This window comes from Apteryx rowi, unplaced genomic scaffold, assembly GCF_003343035.1.
Source record: "Apteryx rowi isolate R43461 unplaced genomic scaffold, aptRow1 scaffold_104, whole genome shotgun sequence".
In the NCBI taxonomy this organism is placed as follows: Eukaryota; Metazoa; Chordata; class Aves; order Apterygiformes; family Apterygidae; genus Apteryx; species Apteryx rowi.
This window is the reverse complement of record NW_020447242.1, coordinates 1,477,032-1,497,466: the sequence shown is the minus strand read 5'-3', so window position 1 is coordinate 1,497,466 and position 20,435 is coordinate 1,477,032. Positions and strand designations below refer to the sequence as shown.

General features: G+C 36.5%; 1 protein-coding gene across 1 annotated transcript; it reads right to left on the bottom strand.

The window, feature by feature from the left end:
* Positions 1-85: 85 nt before the first annotated feature.
* Positions 86-20,149, bottom strand: POLR3G (RNA polymerase III subunit G). Its single transcript, XM_026067290.1, has 8 exons — positions 20,088-20,149; positions 17,608-17,736; positions 15,321-15,450; positions 10,714-10,776; positions 9,935-9,985; positions 6,453-6,532; positions 5,460-5,588; positions 86-4,972 (listed from the first exon to the last, which is right to left on the bottom strand). Exons 2-8 carry the CDS (start codon positions 17,725-17,727, stop codon positions 4,886-4,888), a joined length of 660 nt encoding a protein of 219 aa, XP_025923075.1. The 5' UTR covers positions 17,728-17,736; positions 20,088-20,149; the 3' UTR covers positions 86-4,885.
* Between the last annotated feature and the right edge of the window lie 286 nt (positions 20,150-20,435).

Genomic DNA, 20,435 nt, shown 5'->3' with positions numbered 1-20,435 from the left:
GTTTCATTAGTCTTTTTTATGCTAATGGAATTTTCTTCCTCTCCAGCTAATCTCAGTTCAGGAACAACTAATTTTTCAGACAGCAGTCAACTGGGGTTCTGATTATGCTAATTGTCATGCACCCCTGGACACCACTTTTTCCTGAAGCCTACCCCAAAACTCCAAATGAGATTTAATGGCTGCTAGCCAGAAACTTAAATTGCAGCAGAATACAGCAGCTGCAGCTTCAAACTGTTCTGTAGTTAGTGTCTGTCAACCACTTTCCCTTCCTGGAACTGCTACTGTATTAAAAAAATTGGATTTTTCCTATAGAAAGAAGTAACAACTGAGAAGCTGCCTATAATCTTTTYTTATATTTGCCTTGTGGAATAAAATTTCCATTGTCCTGTTCAAAGTACTGTTCATTATCAAAGCCCAAGTTAACTGACTTAAGACTTAAAGGGAAAAGGAAGAATATCACTCTTATAAATTTAATTCTACTATAAGCTCTCCTTCAAGTGTCTTGACCAAGTATACAATATAAAAATACCTGAAAGTGAATTTCTTAACTACTGGAGGTATTTGAAAGTGCTTTATCAACTTAAATTTTGAAAGTAAAGACTCTTGCCCCTCCTGCCCCCCCCCCGGGGGGGGGGGCAAATATTCTTCACTGGCATGCTGAGTAAGTTTATGAACATGAATCTGGTAACTTTTGATGTATTTTATTGAAACTGAAGTAGATCTAAAGCTTGAAGGGAAATTATGTACAGTTGGACCTGTGAACTATTTGTTGCTGTTGAACCCCTTGATCAAAGTTGTATTCCTAGAGATAGCATAACTGCTCATAGTTTCTACACTAGAATAGAGATTCTGGATGGGCATGAACTTTGTTTCATACCACTTAAAAAAAAAAAAAAAATACTCTTTCCGTGAAAAGAATATTCTAATAATACAACATTCATGTTTGAAGTACCAGTTCTTCTCAAGGCTGTATGAGAAAACATTGCAAAATTTATGTTGGCTATTGTGATACAGCTTCTATGTTTAAAACTTTAAAAGAAATGAACTTTAGAAACTTGTGACTTGCTGTAGCCCAAACAACAGACCTTCGGCACATTAAGACAAATGTTTTCTATGTAGGGCTAGAACTGCGGACATCGTGTAACTTTTTGTGCTGCAAACTTATTTGCTGTTTTTTCTTTTCTTTCAGCCTGTTTCTGAAATCTCAAAGTTTTTAATACTTTATCTTTCCTTTCCTTCCCTATAAAATTGTTGAACAACAGAAAATTAGGCTTATGCTGCATATTCAAGCTAGCATACTTACTGCACATAGCTGAGTGGGCAAGTATTGCATTGCCACCAATTTGGAAATGAACTTAACTTCAGGTGAGGTTTGATTCCATCAGCCCTCTATCCTGTTAATGTGCAAGTAAAGAGATCCTTTGTTAACGGCTGCTTTTTGTCCTGTGGTGTTACAACTAGGGGTTCTTTAATGTGTCTCAGGCTTTGGGTTTTTGGTGTACTAAGAGAAGGCCTGTGGTTTTTTGTTAGTGAGTTGTTAAAAGCGTGATAGACCTTTATGGCAAACAGCCAGTAGAAAAAGGAGAGCTGTTTTGTTTAATGTTATACTCTGATCAAGAGCCTAGCATGTTTTATGTAGTGTATTTTACATAGGCTATTTTTGAAAGCAGGAAGTTAATTTTATCAGAAAATACAGCAACTCTCTTTCCAAGATTATAGGATTTCTGGTAATAGTAACTCAAGCATCAGCTGGATTTGCTTTGTGGAAGATGCAGGGATGTTTACTGTCTTTTCCAAACTACACAACTGGTAATGCATCATCATCTGTCAGTTCTGAATAAACAGGACAACTGCTCTATATGGAACTAAAGTTTGATTTAGTAAGTTAATTCTAAAATCTTTTAGAAACTGACTTGTAAAAAAAAAGTTAGTTGTTTCAGAATAATTACAACACATTGTTGGACAGAAGTTGGCTTTAAATTTAAGTGCATATTGCACTGTTGGATCATGTGAAAATGTAAATGCTTAATCTGCTATATTTTGGAGTATGTTGTCAAATAGTCTTTGTATAACTATTTTATAAAGTTTCAAAATGTAACTTTGTAGAGTAATCCTGAATGAGGATGCAAGTCTTATTTAAAATACTTCTGCTCCTCTGCTTTTAGAAGAACATAAGTAATATAAAATAAAGATTTTATTTTAGACTGCAGTGAAAGTGGTGCATATAATGTATTCTTACTTCTATATATATATAGTATGTGTTATAGGAGGTCACATACTTGTGTTTGTGTGGCTAGTCTTTATGTTATAAAAACTACTTGGCTGATGCTTCTGCCAACAAGCATTTTGTTGGCAGAAAATGCATACAGCATTCACAGCAAGTATACTGTAACTGCAGGCTTAACAGTTTCTCTCTTACATTCCTTACATAACTTGGAAATTCTTGTAGAAAATTCTGAGAACTTGTTCAGTGAAATGAATATTAAGAAACATGCATGAAAGGGTAGTTACTAGTGAAGTTCTTGGTGATCTCCCTATGCACTGGAAGCAGTTGCCTTTTCCTGTCAGTACTATGCAATTTTTCTCTTCCCTACTGTTAAGATAGGATTTGAGTTTGCTGAGACCCTTTGGACAATCTAGTTTTATCAGCATTATTGTCTTATAAACTCTAAGCAACTGGAAATGTCAGATTATAGAAACTTCTACAAGTGTTACATCCCCTGAACACCACAATCTGATTTCTTTTCAGAAGTGACTTGGCACAGATAGAGCTGTTTCATTGTAGAACTGGGCTTGTTCTTAGTCTTTGGCCTTATTTGCTATTGTTAGACTAGTCTTAAAAGGCCTGTACTGAGATTTTGCGTTTTTCTAAAGGACTCAAAAATATGGTATTTGCTAGAGTAATATTTCTCAATAAAGCAAGGAGGAAATTAACTGTAGGAGGAAACTAATTCTTTGCCATTAACTGTATGATGACTGAAGAAAGTTGTCCCACAGAATTAGTGTCAGCTACAAAATAGAGCATTGTACCTAGTCAGGCTTGCCATAGCTTGTCACCACATTATAACTGGCACAGTATCGCCTTCCTGCTGTTTATTCTATAGTTATGGCTTCAGCAAAAGCCCTCCATTTGCATTCCTTGTGTGAGGCAGGGATTTTTTCAGTGTTTACGTTTTACAATAGGGCACAGATAGAGGCTACTGCTAGTTCTACTTAAGGCAAGCAAAATTAGCTTTCAGTGTGCTGACCTTGTTTACAACATCATTTTCTGGTGTATCCCATGCAAAAAATAGGCACATAACTTGAACAACTGCTGACATCTATGTTAAAAGAATATGAACAGAATACATATGCAATGCAGCAGGATGTTTATTAAACATTTGTATAGCTAATGAACGCTTAAGTAAAATTAGTATTCATGTGAGGTGTGACCTGCATTGCATTTTAGTTTTTCCTTTGGACAGTATTTTATCAGTTTGAACACCTGAAAGCAGCTATACCTTAAAGGAGTTTAACAAATGCTTATTGGAGGTAAAAGTTCTTAAAATAATGCAGTACTAACTAGTGATCAGTCAGCACTGAGGTAAAGTATTGTTTGACAGAACAGCAAACTTCAAGCTGAAACTTCTGCATTTCCTTTTGCTGATTAAAATAACTGATTTTGTTTTAAAACTGTTTTCTCATCAAAGAACTTTCTGTTCCTAGTAACTAGTGCAGTTACCCATATTTAAAAAAAAAAAATTGATCAATAATAAAGCAATTTGCATCACCGAGGGAAAATGGGATATAGAGAATGCTGTTATTGCATCCCTCAAGTTTCTGCTCCCAGGAAGAAGTTTTCTGTATTTCTTAAATTGTTTCAAGAAATCTAGTTTTGCTATTCACAATACTCTTGCCTTCTTTTTCCAATTAAGACTTCATGCATCACAATACTTAACCACATTCTTTTCCTACACTTCTGTCCTTCTCTTACTGATTTGCTTGTCTTGTTTTATAGGGAAGAAAAATGCATTGACACTCAGATAGCTAGCATCTACCATTTCACTTAACAGCTATGAGGTAGGAATTTAATATTCTCCTTAACAGGTGGAGAAATTGAGGTGAATTCTTGTCACTTTATATACCACTAGTCAAAACTAGGATTCCTTTTTACTCTTCTATTCAGCCATATATTTTTTCTTAATGAAATTACCCTTAATAATTACTTATAGAATGCATTCATAAAGGTAATCTATTTTTAAATATTTATTCTCCCTTTTTGACCAAAATGCTAAAAATAAGAGTTCTGTTGATAAAATAATAGCTCTTAAATACTCTCATTTCCTTGTTAGTCCATATTATTAAGGTACTTTCAAGTCAGTTTGTTTAATAAAGTGCTTAGTGGTTAGCTATTTTCAATGACCTGAATTCAGAAGTTTTATAAATTACTTCAGAGAAGGCAGCTCCTAAATATGAGTAGTTTATATCCACAAAGGCCTTATCTTTGTTTTGCTCCAGTCATTGAGAATTTCACTATTTTCAAGATTTGACTGCTAAAGCATAGAAATTACTAGTGCAAATGCTTAGGCACAATTCAATTAAAATGCATACATTCTCTTCCTGTGCAGAGGCAATACAATGGCATATAGCTTTTTCCATTGTTAGACATTCCAGAGAACCTTGAAATGGCTCATGTCTGCAAAATATTTGGCAGAAGAACAAAATATGGAATCTAGTGTCCTATTTTACAGCAATAGTAAAATTAAAGTTCAATGCATTGTTTAAAAGTATAATTAAAACCAACAGAGCTAAAGCATTAGCTCCATCAATGATACTCAGCCTACCTCCAGACTTTATTTGAAGTAGCATAAGGCTTGAATAGTAGTATACCATCTAGCAAAAATAGCTAATATGTTGCTTCGTCCATATTGTCATCACTGCCAGCACCAAAATCATCTCCGTCCTCAAAGTATGAAGAAATGTAGTCATTTTCCTAAATGAAAATATATTGCAGATCAAAATACTGTCATTATGCATGTGGAAGAGAATTTATGAAGAAAATATTCTTTATGCTGCAGTTAAGTAAAATTTTGAAACATTAATGTGAGCTTTTCTTTCCTTATTTTGGGGGAAAGAGGAAAAAAATAACTAAAAGTTCTGGTATGTACAAAAGGGGAAGCATCAGCTTTTGATGCAAGGTTAGTGCCCTGTTTTAATGATATAAATTAATGTGTACATGTACTGATTGTGGCAGGAAAAGTTCTGTTTTGCAAGATCTTTTTGCCAAGCTCTTTGCAAATCTAAAACAACTCTTTAAGTACAGCATAATGTAGCATAACAAAGAAAATCAATGTAATAGTACCTCTCACTACAACTCCTCTGCACTTCAGAGAAGCTAGAGGTAATTCTTCTGCTGTTTGCCAACAGACTAATCAATTACTGGGATCTGACTTGGTACACATAGAAAAACTAATGCATACCTCTTCATGCTCCTCTTCATCATATTCTTCTGGTTCTTCTGCTTCCTCATCATCTTCACCTTCTTTATCTTTTGTTTTGTCTTTCTCATCTTCAGATTTTTCTTCTTCCTCATCCTTCTTTTCCAACTCCTGTCACAAGGCAATCTCATTTACAAGATAATTCCATGTTATATCAGCAGCATATCCCTCCACACTACCAAAATGTTATACTGAGTTAACAAGATGATTAGCATAATGATGTTGTGTGGATATTAGCCAATATTTAAAGACAACATTATATGAAATGCCAGAACATCATAAAGACTTATTTGATCAAGTATCAGCCATCAAACTTCAAGTCTAAAAAGAATGTCTTGTATAATAAATAGATTGATTTCCTTTTACCATCCACTATTGGATAAAAAAAGAATTAAAATTCACATTAGAAGGCCATRCTATACTTGATAAAACAATACCACATACCATAATGTATCCACACAAAAGAACTGATGTATCACAAAGATAAAAATACAAAGCTGTTGCACCTTTCAGCTTTCCATTCCCACATAGTGGGTACTCACCTCCAAAATCACTTTCCTCCTAAGTTTCTCCTTCTGCATTTTTCTCCCAACTTGTTACACAGGTTGGTTTCCAACATCATTATATTGGAAAAGCAGCAATAGATTTAAAAGCTTTGGCACCAGTTTCTCCTTCAGTAAGCTCTAATGGTAGCTCTACTGTTTGTAATTAGGCTGCGTAGCTACCCAGTGAAGAACAACTGGACATTGTGTTCAAGGGGTCAAAGAGAAGCAAAGAAAATAGTTTCTCCACAACCAAGCTCTTTCCTCATTCTCTCCCTTGTGCTACTGTATTGCAGAACAGTTCTCTGTCAGTGTAGCAGGAGGAGGCTAGAGAAAGGGTGGTGGGGGTTATTCCAGTTGGTACTGGAATAGCAAATATTTCCTTTTCCAGCAATTTCTATTGTACAAGTTAGTAAGATTATGCATGTCTTACCTCAATTTTTTTCAACACATCCAGATTACTTTTAGGCTCAGAGGGCTCAGAGCTCTTTGCCTTTTTTGGTTTTGTACCTGCTGAAATAAAATACATCACTATTATTTTCTGAATATGAAAAAGCACTTAACACTTTTCTTCTACTTGCTGTTAAGACATTACATTTTGAGAATAGTAACTGCAATGATAATCCAATAGAGTCTGTATTACAATTACTTTAGACTTTGAGCTACATCATTCATGGAGCTATGATAGCCTGATTTATGTAAGTGATGCCTACAGGGCCAGTCTCAAACTCACTTTGAACAGGTATTTGATCAAAGGTTTGTCCAAACTATGGCATTCAGCTTCACAAAATAGTTTTCACCTACAGATTTAAAGTATATTAATAGAAAAAAATCTAAATTATTATTTTTCATCATCATGAAAAGGCAAAAATGCATTCCTGTTATAATTCCTCCTGAGTCTATGCAACACATTCATGACTGCTGGGCACTTCAGATAGATAGACGGCTAAGAACAGGCAGACAGCAGTTTCTTAGCTCCAACACAGTAGCATGGTTATTGCAACTACATGGCTTTTGGACCAAAGCTGGCTCTTATCTAGGGAGTTTGGAGTGCATATTTTCACTTAGTCACTTGATTCATGAATATAACCTTCTATCTAGTTACTCCCTACAATTCAACCTCATTATCTTACTTAGCTATATAGTGGGGTGAAGGTCAAAACCAGGATTCTATATACCCAGGTAACAGCTACCTGGATTGCAGCACTATAAGCTAAGGGAATACCTACCCCAATTCCAGGAAGTGCAATTTGACGAGTAGACTCAGAAAAACAGGAAGAACACACTTCAAGAGCTCTGTCAGACAGTCTCTTTCCAGGGTGTAACTTCCTTTGGTTCTCCTGCTAAATTCAGCACAGCTGCACATAACTTACAATGTGGGGCCCATACCTACCACAGATTAGTTCTTCTCAGCATGGTAAAACAGCCTATGTAAAGCTCCATGCTGGTGTGGCTAGATGACTTCTCAAAGACAAGCTAGCTTCAGACAAATTAGCTTATGTAGCTTGTGATTTTTTTTTATACTAGGCAGCACTAAGTGATATCAAAAAGAAAATTATTATGCACTGATAGAGGGAATATCATTTCCAGAGTAGACAGTAGCCCAGTGCAGTACAGATTTCATCTGGCTTAGCACTTAAGGAAGAACACTAGAACTGCTAAGAAGATTACTATATTTTGTCAAAAGCATTTGTTATAAGTAATATTCCGTTTGTTTCAATGCTTTGCCTAGGAACGGTCTCTGTGACAAAAGCACTGTATACAGCTGAGCGAAGTCATCATGAACACTGTCAAAGCAAACATGTCTAAAATGAAATGATTAGGATATTGCTCAAGTAGGCAATGTAAGAAAAACAAGTAGAAAGTGTGATTCAAAATGAGCATTTTTGCACAAACACCTGCAGGCTTTTAGAGATAATGCCATCAGAAGAAACAGGCTGGAAATCAAAGCAGACATCAAAATTGTTCTTTCAATGGTGGGTGTCTGTGGGGCTTGTTTATCATGAGAATTAGAGACAAAGACCCGTCATCATTGGACAGTAGAACTTTAAGCAAATAGCCATTCACACCCATTTTGCTTTAGGTACAATGGACTACTCTTTCCAAACACCTGTTCCTACATTACTCTGGCTTAAATGCACAAATGCATATAGCTGGCTTACAAGAGCTGAACTCTGTCAACGTTTTTTTGTGGCCACAGCTGATATCTAGGATACTATGGTCCATGACCCAGGCTAAGTGCGGGGCAGATGTTGAATTCCACCCAAAATTATGTCAGTAAAAGGCATGTGGTTAGGTGTTAGGTTAAGGCATTCAGGGATTTCAGAAGTGGGGCAAAAGATGAAGCCGGCCCTGTAAATTTAACTACATATAGTTATCCGGAAATCCCTCCTGCAATCTATGAAGCTAAAATGGTAGGAAAACTGTTCTGACTGCAGTACAGATAAAATTCACTTCACTGCCACACCTTTGTTCCACTTATAATAAAGTGTCATCTAAGATGGCTGTCCTCAAAATGTACCACTGAAACATAACAGGGTTTAATGTGTCATTGATCAGCTATTTACAAATCTCCTGAATAACATGACTTTTGTACGGCCTCCATATCATCAGGATTCCCAAAAAAACCAAAACCACATTATTTTTGTTTTCAGAGGAACATATCTTTTTATCCAATCAAATCTGGATGGCTAGCTGATCTTTGCCATTACAATTGAGTAAGAAAATGTACTTTTAAAAGCAAACAGAGAAATTGGCAAAAAAGAAAGTGAAGAAAATGCAGTGAGCAGTGATTTTCTAATCCTTTGTTTATGATAATCACAACATTACTGTAATAAAGGAATAATAAATCAGCATTTATGTTTGCATAGGATCATGGGATGCTAATTATTGCCCCAGGTTTATAAAAGTCAGTGCTATTTCTTTTTTTAAAAAAAGACGTATGTACTCGATTCTTTTTTAGGGGTTTTGCAAATAAGTATTTAATATTCAGTTGAATCTTGCAGTCTACCTTTAGTACCATGCTTCTCAATGAGGCTCTTAAAAGGAACAAAGCTTCCAGCTGAGCCAGTCTCCATGACTACTGCACATTCACTTTTCTTTTTCTATTTTATCCTTGAACTGAAAAACGACATACGAAAGACTTGGACAAAAAAGAACAAGAACGTAAACAATTATATATAACAGACAGCTAAGTAGAGGGGTCCAAGTGTTGTGTCACATCAACAGAACAACAGACTTCTACAGAAGAATGAAAACAACAGTCATGCATATTAGAAAACACATTGAAAAATAAATACACTTATGAAGTTGCATAATAAAAAATTAAGTCTTTTTTCCTTTAAGAACAACCAATACCAGCTCCAACTGCTGTTGAAGGATCTGGTTCACAATTCTGCAGAAGAAAGCTGAAAATAAACAAAAAAAGTAAACCCAGGGAAAATAGAAAATAACCTACATTAAATCACATATAAAGGCTTAAAAAATGCAAAAGTCAACCAAATCATAAACCAGATAACTGAGAAACCCAAAATATAAAGGAAATCTGAACAACTAGCTATTCATTAAACAGAAGAAGGGGGAGTGCTGACTAAAGATACAAACTTCCAAAAACAAAAGTTTAGTGCTTTTTAAATCTTTTACTGTTACATATTGGCACCTACTATGTTAATATAATATGTCAATATGAAAGACAGCAAAAGAAAGATAGGTCTGTTCCAATAAATTAAAACATCCTACAGAAACAAAACAAAAACCACAAAAGCCAAGACTAGTAAGGTATTCGGTAAACATCTGCCAACATCCTGATTACTAGGCCTAGTAACATTTGYAGCAATTTTTTTTCCTAACCAGCTCCAGCATTTCTGCTCACACTCAAATAGTGTGGACTAAATGCTCTTTAAAATACATAATTACCTTTCTTGGTCTTTTTGCTTGGCTTCATCTCTCTTGGGAGTCTTCGCCAATCTGTATTAAAAATACCTTTAATATATACGAATGATAATTTACAGCACAGCTATAATCACCCCATTTCTTGGAAAGGCTGGGGCCCCTGTTGTGCTTGATTCTGTATACATGCATACTTAACTGTTTTATCATACAGCAGTTCCACTGAATTCTGGTTGTACTTTAAATTAAGAAGGCTAGAGCAAGGATCTACATTTAGATCCAATTAATGAAGACTGACATCTGCACCAAAGAGATAGTTAAAGTCCAGCCATACCAGTGGCCCACATGCCATTTAACTTATATATTACAATTAATTTTGCACTAGTGAGCTGTACAGATACAGTTGTGAAAGTTCAATGTTATAAAACCCAGGTATCGGTCAGTGAGAAAACAGGGTTTTTTTTTGTTTTTTTTTTTTTGGAACATCCATGTTTGCTCCCAGTTCAAAACTGATATTTAGATGGGGAATGAAGAAGTGGGAGAAAACAAGTTTGCATGTTTGCTGCAAGATAACCTGTTGAGTTTCAACACAGTGAAAAAATCAGATTTTTGCGGGGGAGGGACAAACAATACTTTGCCTTGATTTGGAAAAATGACAAAGGCATGGCCCTCAATGCAGAATACGTGACTCAGTAAGGATTTACATGTATTTTTATTACTTTAAAAATAATGAATCCAACATTTAAGAAGAGCAAAAGATTGCACAGGCTAATAAACAATTGACCTTTGATAATCTGAAATATCACCTGGGGTCCACGCCGCATGCTCCTTTTCAACCTCCAGGTACTTTTTACGGTATCTTTCAATTGCTACAGAGAAAGATACAAAGACTTATTGAGTTCAGTTCCTTAAAAAGGCAATTCAGACACTGTACTTTATGTCTTTTTGCAACTAAACATACACTCTTATCCTTCTACCCCTGTATAGGGCACTTCCTTGTGCTGCTGCCAAACACTTAAAACCAGTGTAATGTCACTACTTTGAGCAGTTCTCATGATAATCCCCAGGACTAATCATATGCTGAGTACTTGCAAGACCTGGATTTTATATTCCCCACCACAAAAAAAGAAAAGGAAAAAAATTATTACTTTTCATTTTTGAGTATCTCCTTTCAATCAAAAAAGCAAAACAAATTATATTTTATACTTCTATCCCTGAAAAGTATGGGAGCATAAAACACATATATTTAGGGAAACAAGATTGAGACATAATACATGCTAACTCTTCAACAGATTCACAATCAAACTTTTGCTACAAAGGCAGTTAAGTGATATTTATCACCACTGTCCTAGGCAAAAGAGGCAAAAAGAGTATCCAGAACTCCCAGGTCTCAAAAGGCTACATCTCAGACTGATCATGACCAACTCCCAAGATTTTAAGTACTATTGCAATAGCAAACCTTTGTAGCATAACAAAGAAGTGTTTCCCAAATGACAGTAAAATATTTTAGTTCATTTAACCTCTTCCCAGGCACAGAACTAAACTGAAAAATACACTGGAAATAATACAGTAGTTACACAGTATAAGTACATCCATTTATAATGCAAAAAACAAACAAAAAAAAACAAAAAAACCACAACTGTCTTGTACAATCTTTAATGATAAAACCAATACTGAAACTTAAGCATTTTTGAATGTCATATTTTTTCTTACCAAATTACCATGCCCAACAGCAAAATCCACTTAATACAAAATTACAGATTATGACTGCAGTAATAGCACATTGCCCCAAACAGGGATAATTTCTGTGAGTATTCTACAAACAAATGAAAACAAAGACAGACTGTGACCTTTATGGACTCGACTTCTATCATACACACCAGAGAAGAGGATAGGAAAAGGAAGACATTAGAAAATGAAGCTCAGTTTTAAACTTAGTTGTGACAAGGGCAAGCAAAAGACCTACTTGAAAATGTGCAGCAGAAGACTTGTTTAAAATGACGGCATCTCAAGGGGCATTTAATGTAGGTGGCCTTCGTAAATGCTGAAGGAAACTGTCAGCAACAGAGGAGGAAAGAAAGCAGTAGTTTTGATTTCAGCTTAAGTCCCTTTCTTGAAGAATTAATTGCTGATACCATCAGTAAAAAAAATATACCTCACTGACTCTTGCCRCCCACAGTTAATGAATGAATCCCAAACTATTGCCAAGGTGACAGCCACCAAATCACAGCAGATATACTTGCAGGAAAAATATGAATCATTCATGGTTTATGAAATGAAGAAAACAGAGAATTTACTACAGAATAAACCTACTACACACTCAAAATGGGTGTTTAGGTGAGTGATGAAAATCTATTCTGAATGAAATACTAATATATCAAAATTTCCAGGTAGTGTTAGACATGGCATTAATTTACTGCCTGACTAATGACAGAAAGAAAGATAGCTAAGTCCTAATTAAAGTGTTTCCCTTTTCATACTTCAAAAGGACCATTTGGCTCACAGACGTAGTGCTAAGGGTTTAAAACAAGGCATTTCCTCTTGTAGCAAAGCCAATCTAAGAAATTCCTGCCCACTATTGTCCTCCTGCCTCCCTCTTATTCTTGTCAGATGTTTTGATGAAGTACTGGGAAGGAAAGGGCTGTAAATCCAGACAACTGAAACAATCAGTTAAAAATAAAATAAGTCTACCTTGGGGGAAGAAAGTGGCTTTCTGAAAGCCAGGCCACTTCTGCCAGACAAGGTAGGCCCAGAGATAACTGCATACTGTGAGATGAAAGCAAGCTGTTTCAGTTAGCATCAGTGCTGCAGACAGCCACTACTGTAAGTATACCACAACACCTCAGATGAAGTATTTTTGTACAAATAAAGTTTCACTGTAGAAAACTATCTCACCTTACCAACTTACTTTTGGGGAGATGATAACACTTGCAACATTATTTCAGTTTATCTAAAGTGGCTATCTACCTGCTTTCCACGCAATTGCCAGTTTTTGAAGAAAAACAATCTTCAAAGCTGGCAGTTCTATTAATGAGCACGCTCAGCAACACAGAGATCATTGCACCCCAGAAAGAGGGTTGCAGAAACAGAGGATTTTGAGGAGAGTGGTAAGAATGATCATATGAGGCAAAGTTGGGAAAGAGAGATAATGTTCTCATGAAGTGGCTGGTTCATTGGAAATAAACCTGACAGGCTTTCAGGCACAGCAGTCCTTTTTCATTCCTCAAATGGAAACAGCAAACTTCAAGCCTGAGAAAGATCAAGGGCACATAAAAACCTCTGGTGAGATGAGAGACCAAAGAGACTAAAATTTGTTTACTTAGAAGATAAAAGAGGCGATGTCATAACAGAGTAATTTTGAATTCTTCTACAATCATAAATGATCTAAAAACAAAGATCAGATTCTCTGTTTTGCGTTGTCTCATAACCAAGGGTTCACCTGGTTGCTTCAAGTTCAGCAGGAGTTAGGCTGCGATCGCATCTGGCAGCGCCACAACTCTGCCTCCATAAGGGATCCAGAAGAATGTGCTGCCAGGGTCCATCTGGCTGCAAGTAGGTGCTGCACTGTGGCTGCATCCCAGAGCTGGCTGGGCACCAGCTGTAGGGCAGAGGAAATACTCTGCCTTCCTAAGCCACACGGTCTTGTGGGTAGTATGTTCAACAGGAACTGGGATCCAGGAGCTCCTTCCTGCCCCAGAAATGGGTGGCACATATCAGATGATCAGCAATATCTTACTGCTGTGAGAAGCCTGGGCTTCTGAAACTATTTCAAGGTCTCAGTAGAAATTCAGGGGCAGCAGTAGTTCCCAGGGAGCTTCTGAAGGAATACTGAACCACCACAGAGATGTGGCTGCATAAAAATAAGTTCCGAGTAAAAAAAGTGGCTATCTGCTCACACTACAGCATGCTGCTCCATTTTAAACAGTGCTTTAATACAAGAATAAGTGGGCAATCAATGAGGTGTGCCAATCAGTGTGTGCGTGTATGTGTCTATATATATACACACACTATATATATACACTATATGTTTCTCTATTCAAGTATACATATAGTCAAAGCCAGCAAAAGGAAAAATTTACACACACTCTCTTAAAAAAAAAAAAAAAAACTGTGGAATTCACTATTATGGGGAGACACCATGACCAACAATTATCAACATATCAGAGGGGACTGGACTGTATATCATACCTATATCACAAATATTCAGGGTGAGAAATATTCTTATGGTTTCAGGAGGGATATTTTATCTCATGTTCTAGAGTTCAAGTCAGCTCTCATTATTCAAAATCAGCATGTGATAGCAAGGGAAGGATTATGTGGTGTCTGGCCATTCTGGACTTCTTAAACCTCTCTATAAAGCTTGTTGGAGACAGTCTACTGCACTGAATGGACCTTCAGTCTAATGAATACAGCATTTACTATTTTTTTATATTTCCTACTTTGCTGTAACAGCACTTACCGTTTATACCAGTGAGAACAAGCATTCAGGAAAATGATAGAAATAATGGGCAAAAATCACCACTGAAAAGAAGCACTCCTCACAGTAATAACATCCTGTGACTGCTAGATTTGAAATATACCCACAGCAAGGTAAACACACTGAAGTTTGTCTTCTCTGCTCTCCCTTCTTTCCCACCAGTTCAGTTTTCTGACCAAGAAGCTTGGATTTTAACAGCATCAATGATGTATGACTTGATGTTAAGTACAGCACAACATTTATCATTACTGAACAGTAACAGAGCTGTTAGTGTTTAATTCTAATTATGTATAAGCAAAAGACATATTCTCAGGTCTAGCACGACTTCTAGTCCAGCTCTGCTTCTGACGCAAACCTCAGTAAATCACTTATCCTCATCTCAGTCTTCATATTTCAGGTATGCTGTCAGTAACACTTACCAATTTTTCCTTAATAGGAATAGAGGAAAAATCATGTCCTAGAAGAGCACCTTTTAGAATGCCCTGTTGTTAAATACAACTTTAAGTACATCACCATACAGTTAAAAAAGAAGCTGAATTTTAACCCTATGTATTTACTATATATTTCTTTGCTCCATTGCAGAATTTTAGGGTATTTTCAGTGTGTACAAATGTCTATTTCATTTGTATTTGATCAGCATACAATTGAAAAGACTGCATAGAGTTGCTCTTAGTGCTTTGTATCAAACAAAATAGATCTTTATTCCTCCTCTTTTCTCACAGAGGAGTTGTTTTCCAGTTGCAGCACTTGTAGAGGTTGACTAGTAATTTCAATATGTGTAAAAACAGAAAAACTCCCTCTTGCTTTAAACTGCCATTTTTTATTTTTCATTATCAGTACTAATTACATCTTCAACACATGCATTTCACTACAACATCCTTCACAGAATAGGAACTACTGAAGATATAAATACAAATAAAAAGCACACAAACAGACCTTCATGATCATCTTCTACTGCCAAAAAATAAGGCGTTTTTTTCATAGTTCCTCTAAGATCTTGTTTTAAGGCCAACATGTAATCTTCATCTTCTCCTGTTTTCAGAGGCACTGGCTTATTGTCTGTACTCTGTACAAATTATGTTTATTATTTATAATGTGTTAATATTCATCAAACACACAAGAACACCAACAAAAAGCTACAACAAACACATTACTCATGACAGTGCAACTCTATTATGCTACTTTGCAAGTATACTTTATTGCATTCTGAAATGCACAACACTATATTTACAATTAAATTTATACCTTTTATGACTTAGCTATATCTTTCTGCAAAAATATAGGAAGAAAGCAAGAAAAAAGTACATTAAAACAGTGAAATAGTCATTCAATTGATGTTATGCTCATGGGCCCAATATTCTTAACTCCTAAATGCAGTTTCTCATGCCAGCTCAGAAGACCATTACTCAGAAACCATTGCTTCTCTATCTTCAGAGTAGAGCTGGTCTTAACCTCCTCTAAAACAGTGTTATAAATACATTATAACAGAGTTATAGCTACATTAATTACATTACATTAATTACTTTGAATAACACGGATGCTATTTCCATGAATAGCCATAACTCACCCATGCAGCACACATGCCCACCCCACACCTTGGTCTCTGTCTGTTTAATTTAAGTGAATCGTTAAGCTTTTTTTTTTTTCTTCTTCTTCTTTTTGAACTATGAATCTTGAAACTGGGAAAGATAAATAAGCATAAACAGTTTTAAAAATATATAGCTAACTAGGGCCAGGGACAGAATTACAGCATAGTAACCGGATGTCATTTCTCTCACACAATGAATGGTACACAAGCAATACCTGAGTGGTAGGCTGTAAAGCACAAAGACTACTGCAAGTCCCCAGGCTGGGTCATGAAAGCAGTTTACTGGTTCCAGCTATATTTACTAACTGGCCAACATTTTAAATCACTAATGTTGACAATGGCATGCAGATGCTCCTAAGTTCTGATGTCTGAGTTCTAAGTGCATTTACAGGAAATTTAGAAGAACACAAAAAGAGTCTATATGAACTATGTAAGAGCAACAATTCACTGTTTAAAATAATTTCAGTGCAAGTCAGTCAAGTGCTGCAATGTCAGACTTTTGGTCACTGCCCARTCATTAACTGTGCTTCTTTAAGTTTTTTCAATTCTAGTCATGCTACTTGGTTCTTTTGTTTTTTGAATGGCATTAGGTATCTCCTAGAAAGTTTAGCTTAGTTCTGTATGCAACYGTTCACAAAAGGAAGAAAGCTTCTTCAACTTCCTCCTGGTCTCCATTAGGTATACTGGGACTAGTAATTCTCTTACAAGGCAGCTCCATTGGTGACACTAACTGTGGAAGCTGTAATTCACAGAGAATTCATGCTATCAGCAGACAGCAACATTCACATTAAGAACAATTATAGATGGCTTAGTATCAGCAAAGTCATGCGATTTAGTCTGTAAAGGAAATGGTAGACAACCAATAAGAACTGGTTCAGCAAGTCAAAACTTCAGGTGCAACAACTATTCTGAGAAATCTCTGAATAGCAACAATTATATGCCAAACTTCAAGTTTCACATCATAACATGTGGATTGAGAGAAATATCATGCACCTTGATCAGATCCTGACGTAACTGGGAAGTTTCCTTATTTAAAACTTCAATATTGTAAGACAGTGTTTTTCAGTGTAAAAATTGTTGAAGGTTCCCTACATAGCAAAATTCAGCTTAATAAGAAAATCATTTGCCTTTTTCACCCTTTGTTTTTATAAGCCATTAGAATTTGAAATCCAAATCTCCATTTCCTAATTACATAAATATCTTCCAGTCATTTTCCAATTATTTTCAAATTCCATCTATTAAGGTAAAAGATATTAAACTAAAATCTTTCCATTTTTTGTATCAACAGTAAATTTCTAAAATTCACAACTTCAAAGAGTAGCATAGCTTTACTGCAAATTCATATATCAAGTGTTTCCATTACTGTAATGTCCAGAAAACCAAATAATGATGAGGGCTTTAATGAATGAACCTCTTGCAAGCAATCTCACTAAATACGGGATGCAACAGGCAGCAAAGAGTCAGGAAGTGATAGTTAGAAAAACAATGGAAACCTACGGTTATCTACACTAAATACTTCAAAATTGACTTAAAGTGCTTAGGGCTGTTCATATATTTCATCCTACTATCTAAACATGAAAGTAAAAACATTTCACCTGAACATAGAGAGTGTGGTCTAAGAGTTGCTGTACTTACAGGAAACAGTGGTGGAGGCTTACATACTACTTCAGGTAGAGATGCACCTTTAGCAAAGCCAATAGCCTCAATGTTGAAGGTAAACGCAGCACGCCCTCTTCCTCTACCTGACCCAGCCATTTGGAGTTACTGAAAATATTACAGATTTTTAAAGATTCTTTTTTGTCACATATATGAAATATATACATTCTATATAAAATATAAAAAGCCAATGACTAACAAACATTGCAATAATATTAAAATATTTTTAATTATTTTAAATAGCAAGCCATTTTTACTGCCTGTCTTAGATTCTTCCAAATGCTCTGGATTAGGTACATGTTTAAAATCAATTCCATTCTCCTGCTTCTGCTAGCCACCTCTGCATGCCTGAAATTGTCTCCTAACCTATGATTTTTAAAACTTTCTTCTGCTAAACCCTAGATACACTGACGTGAGCCCAATCAAGATAGAAGGAGCAGAAACAAGGTAATGGAAAAAAAGGATTTGTGAACCCTGAACATCTCCATAAGTACATTTTAGAACTTCTAAATTTGTCTCCAGAGAAATAGTTCTTGTTTGTCACTCACAGCTTCTTTGTCTTCCAGATTATTTTTTCCCCTTTAWCTCTGTAAATTGTTTTGGGTACTGACAAAGAGCCAAAACCAAAGAGTTTCTAGGTAACAGCATCAAATGACTTTCATCAGGGCTTTTCTTTATAACAGTTCTCTCTGCTCCACTTCAGTAAATCTGCAAGCTAATTCTTGATAAAAGGAAGTTGTTTTTTCAACTAAGAGATATAAAAGAAAAATAGCCCACCAAACTCAACCAACCACACAAACTACACTTACACCTCACCATCTTCACTACTACACTAATCTTCATCTCACGGTTGAAAGACCCACGGGTTGGCTAAGTGAAGCAAAATGTGAGAATTGCGTTTTTTGCAGGGAATGACAGCAAGAGATGGGGCCGACAGGCTCAGCTGGAGCAACATGCTACTGCTCACTCCTCGAGACCATGTGAAGACTGATTTAAGACTCCTGGCCCAGAAATCTCATGTGCTGCTTACCATTACTTGCAAGGTTATCGTATCGCACCCTCTACGGCAAGAACAAGTCTGTTCCAGACTTACTGCTGCACCTGTATCTGCACCTCACAGCTATTCCCAGGTCAGCGACCATTAGCGTGCGGGTGAGATAACTTCAAACAGGAAATAAGAAACAGGACATTACCTACAGCTTCGCATGCAATTGTCTTGGATAACAGAGAATCCAGGACAGAATTATAGTTGAGAACAAAGAAATGCATGCTTAAGATTAAGATCTTTTACGATTCTCCCAAATGCAATCAATGGCCTTTTAATTAAAACATCTGTGAAAAACAAATTTATGCAAGTATTTTCTTGTTTATTGTTTTCCACAGGAATAAGCTTTACATGGATAAGAAATCACATTGTACTTTAAACATCACTCAGCAACACAGAAACCTATCTAAAAATAAACAGAAAGACCTAAATAAATCATTTTAGGAGAGATAGCAAGTAAAAATCTAAGGCTGAACATTTAATTAACTGAAAAAATAAAAAGAAGCATCAAATTCAGCCGAAAACAGGATGAAAAACAAGATGTGAGCCTGGCAGAATGGAGAAAGACAGAAGAGACAGAAAAATCCCAAACATGAGCAATTATATTGCCTCAGTGTGAAAAAAGGAAACCAACAACTGAAGAAAACCAAAAAAGAGATGTGGGAGACAACCAGCTAGTGTGGAAGGGAACCTTATTTAGATTAAATATAGCAAATACAGAGGCCAGGTTTGGGATTCTGCTGTAAAATCAACTCTACATAAGATTTTCTTGAAATAGTGAATTAGCCTGATGTGCAGTAACAAGCTTTAGAACTAACCATATTCTGATTCAGCAGTTTTATGGAAACTCACAATTTTTTTGGAGCATCCTGGATTAAAAGAGGTTTTTGTCTAATGACACCATAAAGTGGTGAGCACAGATGAAAGGAGAAATCATGAAGGAAAAGTTGTAGTTCTACAACTAACTAACTATGGCAACAACTCCATTCCTAACTGACATGATAGATGTCTAACAGACCACTCAGATGCATTTTCCTATATATAAGTAGTTTCTGTCTCATTTATTCTACAAATGAGAAAGCAAGTTTCAGGACTGTATTAAAGCATAGATTTAAGCTTTTAAAATGCTTTTAAAACTACATATGGCGTTGTTCACCTGACCAGTTAAAGGCTGTGAAAGCTCAGACCTTAGGGAGAGAAAGGCCAGCAGAAACGTTCCCACTGGCAGTAACGCTGTTACTACGGTGGAGAATGTGATCAGATGGAGTAGCTGAATGAGCGTTCAGTAAGTTAAGTTTTCCTCTGAATAAAAACCTCCTGACTGCATGAACATCCATACTCAGGGATGGGGGCCATCAGCGGGAAAAAAGTTGTAAAAACAAGAAAGAACAGAAGCTGAAAAATGGAGTGTTACCTGATGCTCCTAAAGGCTAAACGAGGATGAAAATATTTGTCACAAACACCACAGTCCCCTGCGATTTAAAAATACACTGTTCACCGTTTAYCTTTTTAGACCCTCCTTTCTCTTCCCCTTTCCCCTTGCATCCTTCCACTCCCCTGCCTTTCGCACGGCCTCTCCCCGCTCGGCCCTGCCCCCCCCGTACTGCACTTCCCACCTGTCCCCGCAAACTGTAACCCGGCCCCCACCCCGCCGCCCTTCCCGGCACGGTTTAAGAAGACGACGGAGRAAGGGAAACAAGCTCACCCTCCAGGCGCCCCGGCGGCGGCCCCCTGCCCTGCCCGGGCCCCGGCAGGATTTCGG